The 18,750-nt window shown below is 46.3% G+C and overlaps 1 protein-coding gene across 1 annotated transcript; it reads right to left on the minus strand.

The window, feature by feature from the left end:
- Window positions 1-14,182: 14,182 nt before the first annotated feature.
- Window positions 14,183-17,173, minus strand: LOC123093250 (uncharacterized). Its single transcript, XM_044515158.1, has 3 exons — window positions 15,714-17,173; window positions 14,537-14,691; window positions 14,183-14,433 (listed from the first exon to the last, which is right to left on the minus strand). Exon 1 carries the CDS (start codon window positions 16,851-16,853, stop codon window positions 15,726-15,728), a length of 1,128 nt encoding a protein of 375 aa, XP_044371093.1. The 5' UTR covers window positions 16,854-17,173; the 3' UTR covers window positions 14,183-14,433; window positions 14,537-14,691; window positions 15,714-15,725.
- Window positions 17,174-18,750: the final 1,577 nt, after the last annotated feature.

Below are 18,750 nucleotides of genomic sequence, written 5' to 3' on the forward strand. Positions count from 1 at the left end.
ACGAGGGCGTCGTTGCGAGCCCGGCACCCAAGCGGTGTCTCCTCTGGCTCGGGCTTGACGGGGCGGAGGGCCGGCGAGCCGGAGCCCGACGACGAGGACGACCCCGGCTCCATTCGCCGCGGCATCCAGGAACTACCGCGGCGGCGAGAGAAGGAGGACCGCGTCGGGTACTCCAACCGAGGCACATTGCCGGTCTCGATGTGGTCGAGGACGGCATCGAGTGTGCGGCCAGGGACGCCCCACCACTCGCGCCGACCTTTGGAGTTGAGGAGGACGCGGGGGATGATGCCGTTGCCGGAGGCGATCCGTTCCTCGCGGCAGCGCTCGAAGTACAGCGTCCACAGTGTTTCGCTGTCGGGCGCGTATCTTGGCTCGTTTCGCTGCTCCTCCATCAGCGAGGAGCGGATGCGGGCGATCTCCGCCCGCCGTGCTGCCCCTTCGGGCACCGGCGGCACCGGGACGCCGCCGGCGCTCAGTCTCCACGAACCCGGCATGCGCATGTCGGGGGGCGTCGGGTACTCGGCCTCGTATAGAAGGCGTGCTTCCGGCTTCTGGAGGTGTCGACGGCCGAAGCCGTTTGCCGCTGCGCCGTCGCCTGGGTATCCTCCGCCATGGTTTCGCTAGTCGGCTGGCAGTGGAGTGGTGGGAGAGCTCGCCGGCGGGGAGAAGGTTTTCACGGGAGGGAGAGGGGGTTGTGGCGACCACCGGCGGGGAGAGGGCGCCTTTTATAGCCGAAGCGGGGTGGGGGGGCATGCGGGCGGGACGCGCGTCGGCGGCATCTTCACTGTGCCGCCCGTGAGGCATCAATGAAGGCTGACCGGCGCGGCAGCGCGACAGCCTTCACATTGATTCCCGCGGGAACCGAGGCGATAAGGTCGACGAAGCGGCCGTCTCGCTGACTCGGCCGGCCCGCGGCTGTTTCACGCCAAAACACTCGCCCCGGCGCCCCCGGGCGCCCCCCGACGTGTCGGGTTCGGTCTGGGTTCACCGGCGCTGATTTCGGCCCAAGCCGACGAAAAATGGGCTCCTGGGGGCGCGACTGGGCCGTTTTTTCGGCACCGGCGCAAATAAATCGCATGTGGAGGCCGTTCTGGGGGCGCGGCTGGAGATGCTCTGAAGAGCCAGAGCGAGATGGTAAAAAAAAAGAATTGTGGGTTTGTACTGGGTTACAATACTTAGGGTCATGCAAATATGTAAATATCTCTCTTCCACTTATGTAAAATTAATAAACAAGGGTATCCAGGTGGACTAGCTTGCATGTCAACACATCACGTGCCAAAGAGCTAATCAACTCTAGCGGGTCTAACAAGCATGCTAGCTTGACCTTTCATAGTTGGACTTGAACAAGAGCAGAAAGGTCGCAGATGACAGTGGTGGGCACAAAGTAAATCTGGGGACTAAAAGTACCTACTAAGTTCGTTACATCTTTATAAAACTAAATATTATTATTGGAAAGGTGGTCTTCACATTGAATTATTTATAATCACTCAGTTTTTGATGCTCACCGTTCTTGTCGAATGGTTATAATTACTCAGTTTACTCACAATCTCCCCATGACGGGAGCTTCATACCGCTCGAATTTGCGGCAGATTACCAAAATGTTCAGACAAATTAATTAATTCTAAAAGCCAATGAGATATTCTACTTGATAATATTTGTCAGAAATGTGTCTCGTGCCCTACGTTGCACAGATACTTCAAAAAGTGTGCATATCCAGCCGAATACTGCCCCTATACTCGGATACTGCCCCGATACGTATCCCGTAAGTATCCTGTGATTTATTGATTAAAAGAAAATAGTGTTTGATACGTCTAGGATATGTTTTGGATACGGCAACCCCTTCTTTCGGGACGGGGCTTGCTTGTTCCGCGAAAATACTCCCATCGGTGCTCCCTGGTACGTGGCGTTCATCCAACGATCCCACGCTGCTGCCTTCCTTTCCGCTTAAAAAACCCAGCAATTAATCAAAACCGGCCGGCACCCGTCTCTTAATTAAACACAGGAAAAGACCAGCCGCTCGTTTCGTCTCCTCTCTTATCCACTCACTTTCCCCACAGGCAAAGCAGTAGCTTCTCCACGGCCGGCGACCACCCATGGCGTCCCTCGCCCCGTGCGGCGCTCGTAAGCGAGCTGCGCGCCGTTCCTGAGGCCGCCGCCTTCGTTGCTCGGCGCGGCGCTCGTCGACGAACTGCACATCGTCCCTCCTGTCATGCCATGATAAGGATTTAGATCGTAGATCGGAGATGAACTAGGGTTTGGAACTCAATTGGGGATCGTACAGTGCTCGCCTTTATTTTTCTGACAAACAGGACAAACTGTCACAAATTCTTCCAGTTCTTGTAAAATATTTTTTTGATCCTCTGGTATGTGGCTTTCATTCCACTGTGGCCCCCTAAAGCAGAAGAATGTAGAGCAGCTAATAATCTCTGTTTCAATGCTGGATCATTTCCTACATATATCCTTCCTTTGTGTCTGATGATGCTTCCTTGTAAAGAGTTATTGCTAGACTCATGACCGGGCAGAACTAATAGTTCCTCCAAGATTTTCTTGCAAGCAGAATCTTTCTCATAGGACTGTTCTATCTCATCTGTCCATTTAGGAGTGACCCGAGATATAGCCATAAGCTGAAATTTCCTTGACAAAGCATCCGCTGCGATATTTTCCTTTCCTTTCTTGTACTGAATTTGGAAATCAAACTCTAACAACTTCAGCATAAGTTTTTGTTGTATTTTTTCAGTCACCTTCTGATCTGTCATGAACTTCAGACTTTGATGATCTGTTTTGATGATCAATTGATGACCCACTAGATAATGCCTCCATTCTTTAAAGCTGCAATCATAGCCAATGCTTCCTTCTCATAAGTAGATAACAAACAGTTCTGAGGACAAAGTACTGAACTGTAATAAGCTATAGGTTTTCCTTGCTGCATGAGCACAACTCCAATCCCCTGACCTGAAGCATCAGTTTCCAATACAAATGGCAAACTGAAATTGGGCAAGGCCAATACAGGAGCAGTGGTCATAGCTTGCTTTAACTGTTGAAAAGCTACATCCTGGGCTGTAGTCCATTGAAAATTATTTTGCTTCAACATATCATGCAAAGGTCTAGCAATTAATCCAAAGTGATGAACAAATCTTCTGTAATACCCACATAAACCCAAAAACCCTCTGAGTTGAGTTGCTGTAGTAGGAGTGGGCCAATCATTGACAACACTAACTTTTTCAGGATCTGTAGCTAACCCTTGTTCAGTGATAATATGACCCAGATAATCTACTTGTTGAACAGCAAACAAGCATTTGGAGATCTTTACTCTTAACTGATGTTCTTTAAGCAAATCAAACACCAGTTTCAAATGTTCCATATGCTCTTTCAAAGTAGCACTAAAAATCAATATATCATCAAAGAAGACTAAGATGAATTTCCTCAAATATTTGCCAAATATTGCATTCATTAGTGCTTGGAATGTACTGGGGGCATTAGAGAGACCAAAGGGCATTACCAAGTACTCAAAATGACCAAAGTGAGTTCTGAAAGCAGTTTTTGGTATGTCCTCCTCACTCATCCCGATCTGATGATATCCTGATCTTAAATCCAATTTAGTGAAGTACTTTGCTCCATTCAGCTCATCAAGCAAGTCCTCAATTACAGGAATAGGGAATTCGTCCTTGACAGTGATAGCGTTTAAGTCCCTAAAATCAGTGCACAGTCTCCATGTAGCATCCTTCTTTGGAACGACAATCACTGGAGATGCATAGGGGCTCTGACTAGGTCTAATAACTTTGGATTGCAACAATTGTTGTACTTGTTTTTTGACCTCATCCCTGTGTTTGTGAGGAATTCTGTACTGTCTGGTATTAGGTGGGGCAGCCCCAGGTTTTAGTGGAATTTTATGGTCACAGCTCCTCTCAGGTGGTAGCCCTTCTGGTTCTGCAAATACTTCAGGATATTGCTGCAAAATTTGTTCCACTTCAGGAGGTGTGACATGTTGAGGAGGTTTCTTCATTGTCACATCTCTTATTAGATACAGAGCATATCCTGTAGTACCAGCTGCTAGCATTGAAGCCAATTCAGACCCAGGAATTTCTGTTGCTGCTGCCAAGGAACTGCAAGCTGGAATTGCAATCTGCTGTTGCTTATTCTTGTTGAGCAAGATTTGCTTGTTTTCATAATCAAAGGATACAGGGCTATGTTGGGCTAATAAATCACATCCAATTACCATATCATAGCGTGGTAAATCCAGAACTCTAAATGGGTGTTGAAACTCCTCTTTGCCCATATAGAATTTTGTAGATGGAGTATAAGCTCCCAACCAAAGCACCCCACCACCTGCTACAGCTACTGCCCTTGATTGATCTCTAACAATAGAACAACTTGTTGTCAAAGCAAACTTGAGGTTCATGAATGTGGAATTACTTCCTGAATCCACTAGAGCTACAACATGCTTGCCCCCAATATTAACCAGTACAGACAATGTACTCACCCTACTAGTGCTCATTGCTTGCAGTGAAATTTGCATACAATTTTCATCTGCTAACTGCTGCTCCTGTTGTTCATTTTCAGTAACTTCTTCTTGTTCATTTGATGAGTCAGTAGGCTCTTCCCCAGTGAGAAGATTAATTACAGGAGCTTGCTTACACTTATGCCCATGAAACCACACATCTCCACATCTCCAGCACTTCCCAGGTTCCCTTGCTCTTTGCATAGCCGGCAGCCCTTTCTGTGTTGTGCTCCTTTCGGCAACTATTGTTTGCTGCTTGTAATCCTGGAATGTGAACTTGCCCTTGTCCACTATTAAAGGAGGATAAGGCTTCCGAGCTGGAGTTGCTTGCTCAATATCCACAGCCAACCAATAAGCATCTGTGAGTGTTGCTGGTCTTAAGGGTCTGAGTTGGAATTTAATTGTAGCACTCATCCCATTGACATAACACTTCACAAACCACATTTCAGTTAAATTGGGATTGTCCTCTTGTACCTCAGCCATTAATTCCTCAAACTGATCAGTGTAATCTGCTATGGATAGATTGTTTTGCTTGAATGTATTGAATCTGTCCACCAAATCATAAGTGCTAGAAGAAGAAAAACGATGTAAAATTTCCTCACAGAATTGTGTCCAATTATATTGTTTCTTGATCACTCCTGCTCTCCTAAGCCACACATCAGCTCTGCCCACAAAATACAACTGTGCTAGAGACACTTTGTACTCAGGTGGTGCCCCAGCCATTTGGAAATATTTCTCAGCTTGTCTGATCCATCCTGTTGGATTTGTGCCATCAAACCTTGGGAAATCCATTTTTGGCCCCTTGGTCATTGACTTAAGGAATTGGGCTCTCATGCCCTTCTCATAAGCCTTAGGATAGTCCTCCCACTGTAACTTATTACCCTACTGTTGTAACTGGTTGAAAGCTGGTGTGCGAGTTGCCCTAGTATGAGCTGTTGGCGATACCTGCACAGATATCCCTTCCGGTATAGCTGAATTTCCAAAGCCAGGTGGAGCAGGTCTGCGAGTCGTGTTAATTGGAGGAAGATTAGTGCCTGTCAACAAGGCACACTGCCTGGTTTTCCCTTGTTCCACCAGCAGCCTCCGCTTCAATTCTTCGGTCAATTGCCGAGGAGGATCTTCTGGATTTTCTCTAGACACATCCTGTACCATCGGAGATTTGATGGGTGGTGGTTCCTGTTCCAAATGACTTGGATGAGGACCTGATGTTGATGTGGTTGCAGTGACACTGAGATTCTTCAGAACGTCCGAAATTGCCTGCAATTGACCACTGAGAGCTGATACCACAGACTGCACCCCTGAGATAACTGAAGCCATAGTGTCCTACTTGGAATTCGTAGCCTGAATTTCTTTACGCATCATGTCCACCTCTTCACGCAATCCTGTTGTTTCCTCACGAGTGGCCAGAACCTCTTCCTTGAGCTGATTGAATTCCGCCGGATCCAGCTCCTCCACGGTTGGCTTTGAACGCCCCATGAGCCCGCGCTATGGAGAGGAATTTTACCACCGAATGATCGGCAACCCGAACCACAGGCAGATCCTGCCGCCTCCTTCGCCGTACGCCACCAAGCAGCACCACTCGCGCGCAGATCTGGATTTTACCACTGAGATAAGAAATCTCAGCAACCAGTCCCACCCTGCAAGCTGCCGCCGAATTTCACACCGCCGCCACACGCCGCCAAAACACCGCCGCCAATGCCGGAGAGAAAAGGGTGGGAAAAGGGTGGGAACGAACTAGCGCACCACTGCGCGATCCTGACGCCGAGAAAATGCCTGGCTCATGATACCATTTGTCATGCCCTGATAAGGATTTAGATCGTAGATCGGAGATGAACTAGGGTTTGGAACTCAATTGGGGATCGAATTGCGAATCCAGGAGAATTTCTCTATTAAAAAGTGTTCGGTGGCTATGTAAAGTGTAAAGTGACTTAATCACATAGGAATCAACCTGCCCACGCAAGAGCTGGGGGTGGCTGTTATATAGCCCGACCTCTACTACACGATACAGTAACTGATTGACTACATTAACTGCAATATAACGGCGAGTCACGCGAGCCATTGGATTCTCTTGACGCTGCTTCCTTGCCGTCCGATAACTGAAGAATGTCTGCACTTGGGATACCTGACACCTCCTCCGCGGTCACCTTCGTGGCCCTGTTTGCCGTGTTCGCCGCGACCCATCTACTGAGCTTCCAAGACTTGCCATGGTAGAAGGTACGTCGTCCAATTACTCAAGTAGATGGTTGTTGTTCTTCTAATTTCTCTAACAAATGCTTCTTTTGTCCGTGTGAGGTGGGTGAGATGCAAGCAACTATGCTTTTGGATAAGAACTGTGCTTTTGGTCTGACTTGATTAAGCTACGCATGTCAATCAACTAAAATACTTACACCTTAAATCTATGCTTTTGGACATCAAGTATGCATTGCTCTCACTTAATTAAGTTATGCATTCGATCGATATGCACAGACTCCCCATAAATCCAGTAATATATTACAAGTTTTTAGGAAAGTAGCCCCAAAAAAATGAGTCTCTGACAACAACGATGGCAGATTAAGTTGGCTTCTGTTGTTGGAAGAAGACTTGATTTTGACTTGTCACTGTACCAAAGGATGGCTGCAGTGAAGCATTTGATGTTGGGTGTCCTATCATCATACCAATGGACGACTGCAGCGAGGCATTCAGAGCTAGGCGTCCTCTCATCGTACCAACGGATGGCTGCAGCGAGGCATTTGGAGCTGGGTGTCCTCTCATCGTACCAAGAGACGGCAATAGTGAGGCATCCAGAGCTGAGTTGCATTGTTCTGAATAGGTATAAACGTGATTTGTCGGAACTCCCAAATGACCCTATGAGTAGTAGCAAAGGTTAGTGTCCATAAATCTTCAAAATGATAAAACTGAAATATGAGTGTAGGTAGCTTATACCATGAAGCTATTGTAATGTTGCAATTCAGCTGGCAATCTTTGGTCTTGTCCATACATCACCATAGGATTTAGGATTGGGTTGTACTGTGATAGATATGCAGGCATTTGATTCATAAAAACCTCCGAATGACCCTATAAAAAATGGTGAGATAAATCTTGTATAACTTAAGTTTTTATATCAGATCAAGTGTGAATTTATTTATACCATTAAGGTGCCACGAGGTTGTAGTGCTACATGATTATCTACTTTGTAAACCTTCTCCTCGGTGTCACTGTCATCACAAAGGAATGTGTCATAGTTTAAGGTCCGAAGCACTTGTTCCTGAAACATCTTGAATATTGGTGGAGTATATGTAGTTGATGCTTGCCTTAACATATAGCTTTCTGCCTTCAGCTTAGGAGTACTTTGTGTTGCTTAGAAGTCACATCTCACCTCTTCAAATCTTTTATCTGCAACTAGATGTTCGAAATGCTCAAAAAAAATAAGCATGTCATACTTAGAACTAATGTAACGTTTTAGTTCGTTGTTCATGCTTTCACTCCTCTGGGTACTGCTCATGTGTGCAGAGAAAGTATTCCTGCCATACACTAGGGCCCAATGCTCCCTTTTCTCAAATAACCTTTGGAGCCATGCATTGTCCCGGAGTTCATACTTGTCAAGCATTTCATTCCATGCACTTATAAATTCATCTTCCTCAATATCATAGATACAATGCTGAAAATCAGCATTGAACTTCTTGTAATTTGTAACAACTCCACCAAGATGTTTGACAGCATTTTGATTCATATACCACACGCAAAGTCTATGATGAGAGTGAGGCAGGACTGAACGGATCACCTTAGCCATTGCTGCATCTTCATCAGACAGAATTGTATGTGGATGCTTTCCAGACATTACTGTTAAAAATGTTCTAAAAAGCCAAGCAAAACTTTCTGTTGTTTCATCATAGAGAAGTGCAACACCAAACACAATTGTTTTCTTGTGATTATTCACGCCAACAATTAAACCAAACGGATGCCCATCGTCTAGCTTTCTGTATGAGGTGTCAAAGCATATGACATCACCAAATAATGCATAGTCTGAGACCATTTTGAAGTCCGTCCAAAATATATTAGTTATCAAATCATCCTCATCAACTTGAATTGAATAAAAAAACTTGACATCTTCTGAAACCTTCTTCTCCATATATTCTAACACTCCACCCGTGTCACCGACCTTTGCTTTTAGTGTTCTCTTTGAGTACAAACGATTTTTCATGTCAGTACTTATGAAGCCAAGGTTTTCAGGTCCACATGCTTCTTCCGTTATTAGATCAATAGTTGCTTTATTTGAAATGCCCACTGACTTTGCGACCTCGGCATTGGCTAGTTGAGCTTCAGTTACTTTCCTGTGTGATCTTAAGTATTGCGGCATGTTTCCAGTAGCAAGACTATGGTTATGGGCTTCTTTAAATTCGTATACATAATAAGTCCCATTACTAAGACTTATCTTCATACGTGCATCACAACCACATCGTGTCTCAGGCCTACTATAACTGAATTTCTCCTCTCTTTTATCTTCCGCACGAACTCCTATTAGTTGAAGTAATTTTCTTAGTCGCATCTAAAAATTCATATGACCAGAACAAGTTAGAACTAGTCCATACCTTGACGAGAACATGTGAATGTCCGTTGTTGTATTGTACTGGAATTTTTTACTTTATGATGATTGCCTCTTCGGATGCTAAAACCCAAGGAATAAACATACTTGTTATAGAAGCAATATGCTTCTTCTTCAGATAAAAACTGCATGCCAATCTTTGGCACCCTTTTTTCAATCTGCTCTGTTGCATTGCTAGCTGTAGTTTCTTCGACCCCCTGTTTAAATTAGTACTCACTTTAGCAATTGGTGCAAATACAAGGAAAAGGAGAAGAAAACATATCTGTGTTGTAAATCAGCGATAACCTCACTATGACTATTTATTTCGATGTCGCAGTGGAATGGGAAGGAGAGGAATCTGTGTTGTTTTCCCATTCTGAACAAGGTGGTTAATAATTTCAATCTTCTGACTACGCATTCTCAACTAATCAGAGGTATGTCTTTGCCCCTCGAACCATTACATTTCTCTTATATGTCCAGTATTAGTGTCAATTTTTCCATCAGTGATACAACTTTGTATTGTGCGATCTGTGCAAGACATGTTAGCTGGATATAGGCGCACTAGGAGTAAGAAATATACGCATCTACTATCTGGTTTCATTTTGCTACATGGTTCCACTGACAGGAATCACAAAAACCTGAAAGTCATAGATCTGTTCCATTACAGGATTGGGAGAAGACTGTCGGGTCAGAGAAAAAAGGAAGAACGCAATGGAAACAAGATGGCTTACATTTGGGGGATCTGATTCCTCATTGGTTCTGGCAAGAATTGGTGAAGAAGCCATCAAGTTCCTCCAGCAAGTCCCTTTGTTGGATCTGTGTTCGTAGATAGATTTGATGAAGAAGTGTATAGTTTGGTTTGTTTCATACTCTGTGTGCGGGATAAGCTCACGGCCAATGCTTTTGGCGGGCAATACATTTTTATTTTCCTCTAAATCTCTGTTCAGTTGCGTTAATTACGTTGCCTAGAGAAAGTCTGGAGCGGCCGGTTTTAATTAAGAGATGGGTGCCGGCCGGTTTTGATTAATTACTGGGTTTCTTTCTATACTACTTATAAAAGAGCAAACATGATCTTCTTTAAATACACCCCACAAAACGTACACGGATACATTACCACCGCATGATTAGTCCCACTAAAGTCAATCTAACGGCTAGCCTTAATCTAATCTGTTCTCTGTGTGCACTTAGCAATTTATATTGACTGACCGTACTCCACCGTGGAGGAAAATATGAAGTCCACGCCTGGTCAATTAGGAAACTATAATCACGGACTCATCCTATTAAGAAACTAATCACAGACACATCTAATTATTAGGAAACTAATCACAAACGCATCCTATTATTAGGAAACTAATCACGGGTGCATCCTATTATTAGGAAAATAATCACGAGCGCATCCTATTAGGAAATTAATCACGAACACATCTAATTATTAGGAAAATAATCACGGACGCATCCTATTAGATAACTAATCACGAACACATCTAATTATTAGGAAACTAATCGCGAGCGCATCCTATCGTCTCCTATCAGGGAATCGCGATCGCGAGTCGCCTGTCGTCACCAGCCCACCACCCACGCGAGCCACAATGGGAGACATGCGAAGAGGAGCTGCGGCTTCCTTCGAACATGCACACGTGCCCTCGCCGCCTTCGTCTTCTGCCTGGAGGGCAGGTCACTCTTCTACTGACTGCAACGACTTCGCATCATACAGAGAGACCAACCATGTTTCTCCGAATATCTTGAATCATGATCCTTATGACTTCATCTCTACTACTTATAAGAAGTACATTTTTTCATTTGACTATTTTCCTGACTTGGGAGGTAAGGTATGTTTTATCCACTAGAGTTGCTAAAATTGGAAACATATCTGCAGTTTTTTCTTTCTAAACCGGCATTTGTTGGCCCCTTTTTGCCACTGTTATTCTTACAAGTGGTAGCCTACGTATCATTATTACTACAAACTAAGAGGATATTTGTTATATTGTCAAAATTTTAGAATGTTGAGCCTTTAAAGAAATGTGTAGTACTCAAGTAACTGTTCCAAGTTGTCATATTAATGCTTTTGTCCTGTGATTTTTATTTGGCTTACATGTTCTATTTTCGTAATAAAGTAAGTCATTTTTCTTGCTTCCAGACATTACAACACTTGTGGTGTAATAGTAGAATCGGATGGTCCAACTAGCATTTTTTTGTCTTGTTTCACAGCTGATTCTATGTAGTCAAGACATCTCTACACTTCTCTATGTGACAATGGCTTCCTCTTTTCAACAAACCATAGAGGTCTCTTCCCGCTATTGTGTGGTTGACACTCAATTGTAATAATAATTCTTGACTGGAGTTTGTTGGCACTGAAACGGTTCCTTAGCTTGTCCTAAGGCCTTGTACAATGGGAGGTGTTTAGAGGGGTGCTTAAAAAAATAAACCGAGTTTTTCTTAAGCACCGGTGCCTATTTCTACAGGAGAGACGCTTAGTTAAGCGTCTATCCTGTACAAATAAGCACCGGTGCTTAAGGAAACTCTGATTTATTTCTTTAAGCACCTCTCCTAAGCACCTTCCATTGTACAAGGCCTAAGTGACATTTTCATGTGTGATTATACTTTCATAAATATGTGCATATGGAGAATCATGATGAATCTTCTAAATAATTTTGAGTTTTATATATTGGGAAAAGTGGGTGGTCTTTTAATACAGGAGACATGTTGATTAAGGAGAAACGATATTTCAAATTATTTGTATGAGTTGGGAATAAGAGATTGTGTACTTTATAGGGAAATTTCAAATTTATGAATAAATTGTCTTGTATTAAATATAGTATAATGTGTTAATCCCAATAGACGCGTGTTGCACGTGCACACTTATTAGTCCAAATAGACATGCATTGCACGTGCATATTTACTAGTAAGCAAAAAGGAGAGCAACAGCATGGGATCGTTGGATGAGCACCACGTATCAGGGAGCACCAATGGAAGTATTTTCGCGGAGCAGCCAACCTGGCACGCCGCACGTCATAAATTCCCAGCTGGCCAGCTCGACTCCTTGGAACAGGCGAGCAGCCGCAGCCCGCGCAGGTCTCCAACTCTCCATAAAATTCTCAGCTCCAGTCCTCTCCAATTCTGTACGTAGGTGTGAAGACTTCAATTTCTTTAATAACACAGTACGTTTCCTATCAAAAACTCGTTATTTTTTCATATCTTTAATAATTAATATGTATATACAAACGTATTCCTATATCCTAGTTTTTAGAAAATTGTCGTATCGGGCGTATCACCGTATCACGTATCCGATATGTATCCAAGTATCCGTGCAACATAGCTCGTGCCAATGCCATTAATAAAGTGGCTAGCATAAACGTTTTTTTTTTCAAAAAAAACTATTGTCTCCGTATCAAAATATAAGACCTTTTTTGTAGGATAAAGGAGCCTAAAAAACGCCTTATATTTTGTACGAAGGAGTAGGAAACAAGACATAAAAAGGTTTCAGGTCTTTGCATGCGGTCCGTACGTGGGTTGAGACGTGTAGGGTGGTATTTTGGGCCAAAAGAACTTGACTGCGTACATCTTTTGAATAAACAAAGAACATAAACGTTGAATGGAAAAGTTGGATCATGTCGTTCAGGTTGAAACTAGACTGTTCACGCTGTCCGAGGAATTAAGACATCATGCTTTTACTACCGATATTCAGTTACCAACGGCGAGATGGCAAAGAGATGACCTTGGACAACATTCGGCAAATGCTGACCTATCGAAGTGCAACAAATGGACCCGATCAACGAGCTCAAAGTGGAAGCAAAGTCCTCCGCATGCCGTGGAAATCTTTCTGCACAGGTTGACCTGTTAATTAATTGACTAATCAGCTCGGTTACAAGACCTTACGTCTACGTTGTATTGAAGTTTATTATTCACTACAATCAGCTTCCAAGGCTCCGATTTTCGCATGAGAGCTCTTAGACGCGAGGTGTCACTGTACAAACGAACGGGAGCAAACGAATGAACGAACATCAATCTAAACAAGCTTGTCAACGTCGGGAGGAGCTATACGGCGGGCGAGCCACAGCCAGGTTCGAGGTGTATTGCCAGCCAGCCGGACGGCGGCTAGCCGTGGCAGCTCCCCGACGACGGGGGGTGTTTGGGATCGTTCCAGCACGAGTTGCCTGCGCCCGGCGGCGAGCCGCCCCTGGGCAGGGCCTGCATGATCAGCGACCCGGCGCCCTGCCGCAGCCACACGTCAACGCCGTCCCCTTCCAGCAACCTCGCCGCGAGGACCGCGTTGCAGCACTGCATCAACGCGACGGCGGCGACGAGCAGCGCGGCCCTCGTTATCCTCGCCGTCGACGCCATTTTCCTTGGGCGGATTTCTATCGGGCCGGGGTTATGATCGGCAACTTGCCGCTTGCCAGTTGAGTAGGGTGACAGCAGGTGGAGAAACACGAGCACTTGAACTCGGCTGCTTGGTGGGGGAGGGGCGAGCTCATGGCTCCGTTTTATACTGCTTGTTCAGTGCGTATGCTGGTATGCATGCATGGTTAACCGTCAAAACCAAGGACCGGACCGGGTCTATTCTATACTCTGTTGTAGTAGTAGTTACTACTCGACTTTTTTACCGGGTCCTATACGTACGTACGCGTTTAAGGCGGCCCGAATAATTTTCTGAGTTGCTGAACAGATTAAATGTGCCTGCAAAAAAAAAAGAAAAAAAGAACAGATTAAATGCTGGAGCAGCATCGTAGAATTTGATCTGTCGATCGACCAGACCAGGACCGTAGCATCTTGGGAGAGTTTCAGTCCGGTCGTGTTCAGGCATCAGTGCTGCTGCTGCACCGGTGCAGCGATCAACTTGGGAGCAACAACAGCTTCCGGGAAAGTGGCGACTTGGAGGCTGATCGCCCCCAACCGGCCAGAAACCGCACACCCCTGTGCCCCACACCCCTGTGCCCCAAAAGCGTCAGATACCCTCAAAAAAAAAAGCGTCAGATACGTGGTCGGTATGTCCAAACTCAGATCAGCACGGGAGAAAAACCCAGGGGAACAACGTACACCACACACTGCCTGTGGGCCTCTCAGCGCAGCGGAGGAGCGGGGTGACCACATAATGCAAGAATATAGTCCTATACTAGTTCTGGTTTAACCAACCCAAATCAAATTTCAACCAAAATTTCCACATTTCATAAGTCTGTGTTCCGCACAAATGGACGGACGGAGTTTCCGGTCACGTAATCAATAAACCTCCCCGGTCGGTTTCCTAGCTAGCTATTCGACTCGCGCGGCGCCTCCCTGATCAGACTTGGAGACACGGAACACCATCATTGATGGAAGGTATTGCGACGCTTATGATATCTAACCTGACATCGAGTTCCATATACCAGTACCCGGCCTGCAAGAAGTTGCAGAGGGTTTATGAGAAGATGCACATTTTTGCAGATAAAAAAAAGAACACTAATACTGCATCAACCATATTATTAGAGGTGTGTTCTTACCCATAAATAGGTACTTTGGTATGCCAACACAAGGTCAAAAGGTAGTCAATATATAGCTCATTGTTACGAGGTACAACAGAGACGGGTTCGGTATGGCATATGAGCGGGCACGCTGATTAGGAGAAAGAAACACTTTTAGTAGACAAACGTCAAACCTGAGATTGAATTGAAATGTCAGTGCAGAATTAGTAATTTCCTGGGAGGAAAGGTAAAGCATAATAAAATCCAATCAAGAAAGAAGAAGAAACATACATACACCATCGAATTCTGATGAAACACTGAGGTCTAAATGGCAAAAATATGTGTGACAATGGGGTACTGTTTAACAAAAACAATCATTTATATGCAGGTAGATTTTGCGATCTGACAGAAAAATTCTGGATAGCTGATAATTCATACTGTCCAGTATCACATCTGGCTTTAACAAGTTTAATACAAAGTGACGCGGTATAAGCTTGATATGGTTGTGGAGATATGTTTTTACTACACTGAAAACAGGATAGATGCCATCTAGAGGAGCAGCTTGCATCTGTTACTGCCTAACTCTGTTTGCATAAAGCAATAGCCTGTGAATGTAACACCTGAGATCAATCTAGGCAGATCCATTTGCTGGGCTTATACCATGATATAACATATTAGCAACATAACTTCATTCATACATGTTGCATTGCTGGGCATAAAAAAGGAACACGTGTAGCCCTTTGATTGGTGCATATCAAAGGAGGCTTACTCTTTACCAGCCATAGTATTTGGGGGAGATAGTAGGCCATATACAGAAATTGTATTACTGCATTTAGTTTTCAGATCAATTGTGCCTAGAACTGAAAGCATCAGCCTGGCCATTCTTTCTTCATGGAATGATACCAAGAGTGCAGATATACTACTCACTGAGATTTCAATGCATCTGCAAAATGACCTGATCTCACACCTATGTTTGCCAACATTACATAAGGATGAACATGTTCATAACATGACATGCTTTCTTCTTTATTAAGTGATGACATGGCCAAACCACATACTAGGACTCATGAACAAATGAATGTGTTAGCAACATAACTTCATTCATCATGTGTTAGCAGCTCCAGCATGTGACAACCAACAGTTAGCTAGGCAAGAACAAATGAATTGAAGACAGAGATTGGAATATGTGGTACAGTACGCATCAAAATTTGAATACCTTGTTCTTGGTTCATGCAAATCTGAATCTATCGGGCACTTGTCCTCTGCAAGCATCATCATAGTCTTCAGCAAGGTACGGCGCAGCTTGCTTGTGAGGGCATATGTACTTCTCCAAGAATACCATTTCGGACAGCGTGAGTGCGGAATAGTAGTCCCGGTCGCGACGTACCAATCCATTTTCCTTAAGATACTTAACAACGTAGTACCTGGGTCTGATCTGGCGCTCCAGGCTGTAAGCAAGAATTGCCGGCCGATGAGCAATGTATGCTGGTTCCAACCCCATCTCAGAGATGAGGAACTCTGACATGCGCTGCACCATGCCCTCAGAACTCCTCAGCATCATTGGAGACTTGGACAAAGCAATGCGCACCTCAGCATCCGACCACCTGAGCGTCTTTTTCAGGTACTCCATTTTGGCAGCAATCTTCTCCTCGCTGTGGAATGCAACAGCATGCATCGCGTGCCTGAACATCGGAGATTCCCGGCTCACGCCAAGACCGTCGGCACGAGCCACCATTGACCGGATGCATTCTGGGTTGGCAGTCAGCAGCCATGGCATACCAACGCATAACTTGGCAATGTCGCGATCACCTAGCCCGCACTCCCGCAGCAACGCTACATTGGGCTCGACCGCACCCTCGATGCTGTGTGTGAGGAGGTTGCAGTTGAACTTCAACGCCTGGAGGAAGGCCTCGGAGGAGCCGAAGAGGGTCAGGTAGTACTGCAGCTTGGAGACGACAGATCTGCAGCGCAAGCGGAGGAGGGGCACGATCTCGGAGCGCGACAACCCGATGCCACTGAGCGCAGCCAAGTTGGGGGCCAGAGTACTCTCCACGCGGGCGCAGAGTAACCTGAGGTCTTTGGCGACGGCCGCGGCGACGTCGGCTCTGGAGAGGCCGAGGCCGGCGAGGAAGGCGAGGACGGCGTCGGGATTGGAGGGGGACTTGAGGTGGGAGATCTTCGGGGAAGCCTTGAGGGCCTGCACTCGGGTGAGGCCGCAGGTCGCGACGAGGTACTCCTCCACGGCGAATCCCGTGCTCGGGGAAACGGCGGGCGCGGCCGCGGAGAGGAGGCGGGGGAGAGGGGTGGATGGAGACGAGAGGAGATGGGACACGATGCAGCTTCGGAGGCGAAGCATGGCGGCGCGGGGATTCCGATGGGTTTCGACTGCGTGTGGCCTGCTGCGGATCACGGGCGGCGACTGGAGCGCCGCGGGGCACCCTCGACGGCGGCCGGAGCCGAGGAGAGGGCTGGAGCCGCTGCGGCTGGCGTGGCAGCTCGAGCGCCGGTGGCTGTGGGAGGGAGAAGCGAGGAGAAGAGGAAATTATGGGGCGGGCGGGGTGGTCGGCTTGGGAGGAGAGGAGAGGCCGGCACGTCGTCGCCGGGAGAGACGAAGCGGGCGGCGGGTGACGGGGAGAGAGGTTGGGGGTTCTGGGGGAAGAGAGAGCTAGGGGCTTGAAATGTTTTTTTTTCAACTGGTTTTGAAATGGTATCTGTCGCAATATAGAAGGAAATTTGGAACACACAAAAAGATGCTGCGTTTAAATCATTTTTAGTGTGGATCACAGATCCGGTTATTTTTCAGGAACCTCTAAAAAAAAGAGTTAACTACACCTATGGTACATAAACTTATTAGAACAAAACATAATCATACATAATCTTGAAACTTACTGAAAAATGATACTCTAACTTAGGTTTGGGTAACAAATTCATACAAAACAGTCTGTATCTACCCACAGGCCGACAAGTGTTACTATTTCTTTACAAAAAGAGCCCTGAAACTAGTGGAATTTATACAACTAAGGTCCTTGCCTTCTAATTGCCAAATCTACAGCTGTGTTGGTTGCAGTAGAGGGTGAAGAAACCCGCACACGGCTATGGGCATCGTCGTGCTGCCCTATTCATGTGACACGTGGAAGGCCTCCGGACATCCCACATTCAAACTTGTGTGTAGTGTGCAGCCGGTACATGCACGTCTTCCAGCCACTGCCTTGTATGGCCGCGCGTATTGCCGGTGCTACGTGGGTGACATGATGGAGGGATGGAAGTAAAGGGTCGGCTAAGACACCAGAACCATCGCCAGTCTCCTCCGCCTCTGTTGCTGTTTTTTTATAGAAAGACGGTAAGGGAACCCCTGCAGTATAATTGATGCAACAAACCCAAATTACAAGTACCATGCCTTGAACCTGAAGGATGGGAAGGCATCAACCCCTTCACACCACTAGGCTATGCCTTAGTCTGCACGCGTGGGGCTCCTCGGGCTACCTCACAAATGTCGGCAAGGGCGGGACGACGCACACGGTCTCATGCACACGCAGTGAGGCATCGGTCGACACCCGCGAGGTGTTCGCCCATACCAGGGACTACGTTGTAGGCACCTAGCGGAGGCGTGCACATACAAATACCACTGCCATGGTCAACATGTTTGCCATGCTCATAGGGTAGCCCGATGGGATTCCTTGTCAACAACGCCGACAATGACAACCAACGTGTCAGATTCCGTAGCGCGCAGTAAATGACGAAGGCGTCGCCGCAGCCTGGGCAGGGGAAGATACCGGCGCGCTTGCCGCCAGCGGGAGCCACAACCATGTGGCACTCGCAGCAGTGCAACACTCGGACCTCCTCCACGACTTGAACAATGACGGTCACTAGTGCCTCAACAATGTGCCCACTACAGTGTCAGCCAGCTCGCTCTCCTGTTTGCCGCTACTAGAGTTGCATCCCACACGCCGAGGCTACTCACTTCCATCGCTGATTACGTGGCTTACCACCATCTGCCACCACGATGCCGTCGAAGGGCTCCTCCGTGGCGGGCGAGCCTTGCAACATGACTCTCATAGGGTTGCCGCTTCTTCTAGCTACTGTTGCACGTCCTGGTTTGTGCTTGTGGCATCATCGGTTAGTGGCGGCATAATTGCATGGCAGTGTGTTGCTGCTTGCGGGTGTGCTCGGCCGCTCTCCAGCTGCTCAGCCGCCCTTTGCGGCCATCAACACGACAATAGATTTTGGGGATTTTAGGCTAGGATCTCAGGTGA

The sequence above is a fragment of the Triticum aestivum genome, chromosome 4B (assembly GCF_018294505.1).
Source record: "Triticum aestivum cultivar Chinese Spring chromosome 4B, IWGSC CS RefSeq v2.1, whole genome shotgun sequence".
Classification (NCBI taxonomy): domain Eukaryota; kingdom Viridiplantae; phylum Streptophyta; class Magnoliopsida; order Poales; family Poaceae; genus Triticum; species Triticum aestivum.

Bases quoted from the DNA above. Each gene is read 5' to 3' on its own strand.
- LOC123093250 (XM_044515158.1), bottom strand. From the start codon at position 16,853: ATGCTTCGCCTCCGAAGCTGCATCGTGTCCCATCTCCTCTCGTCTCCA.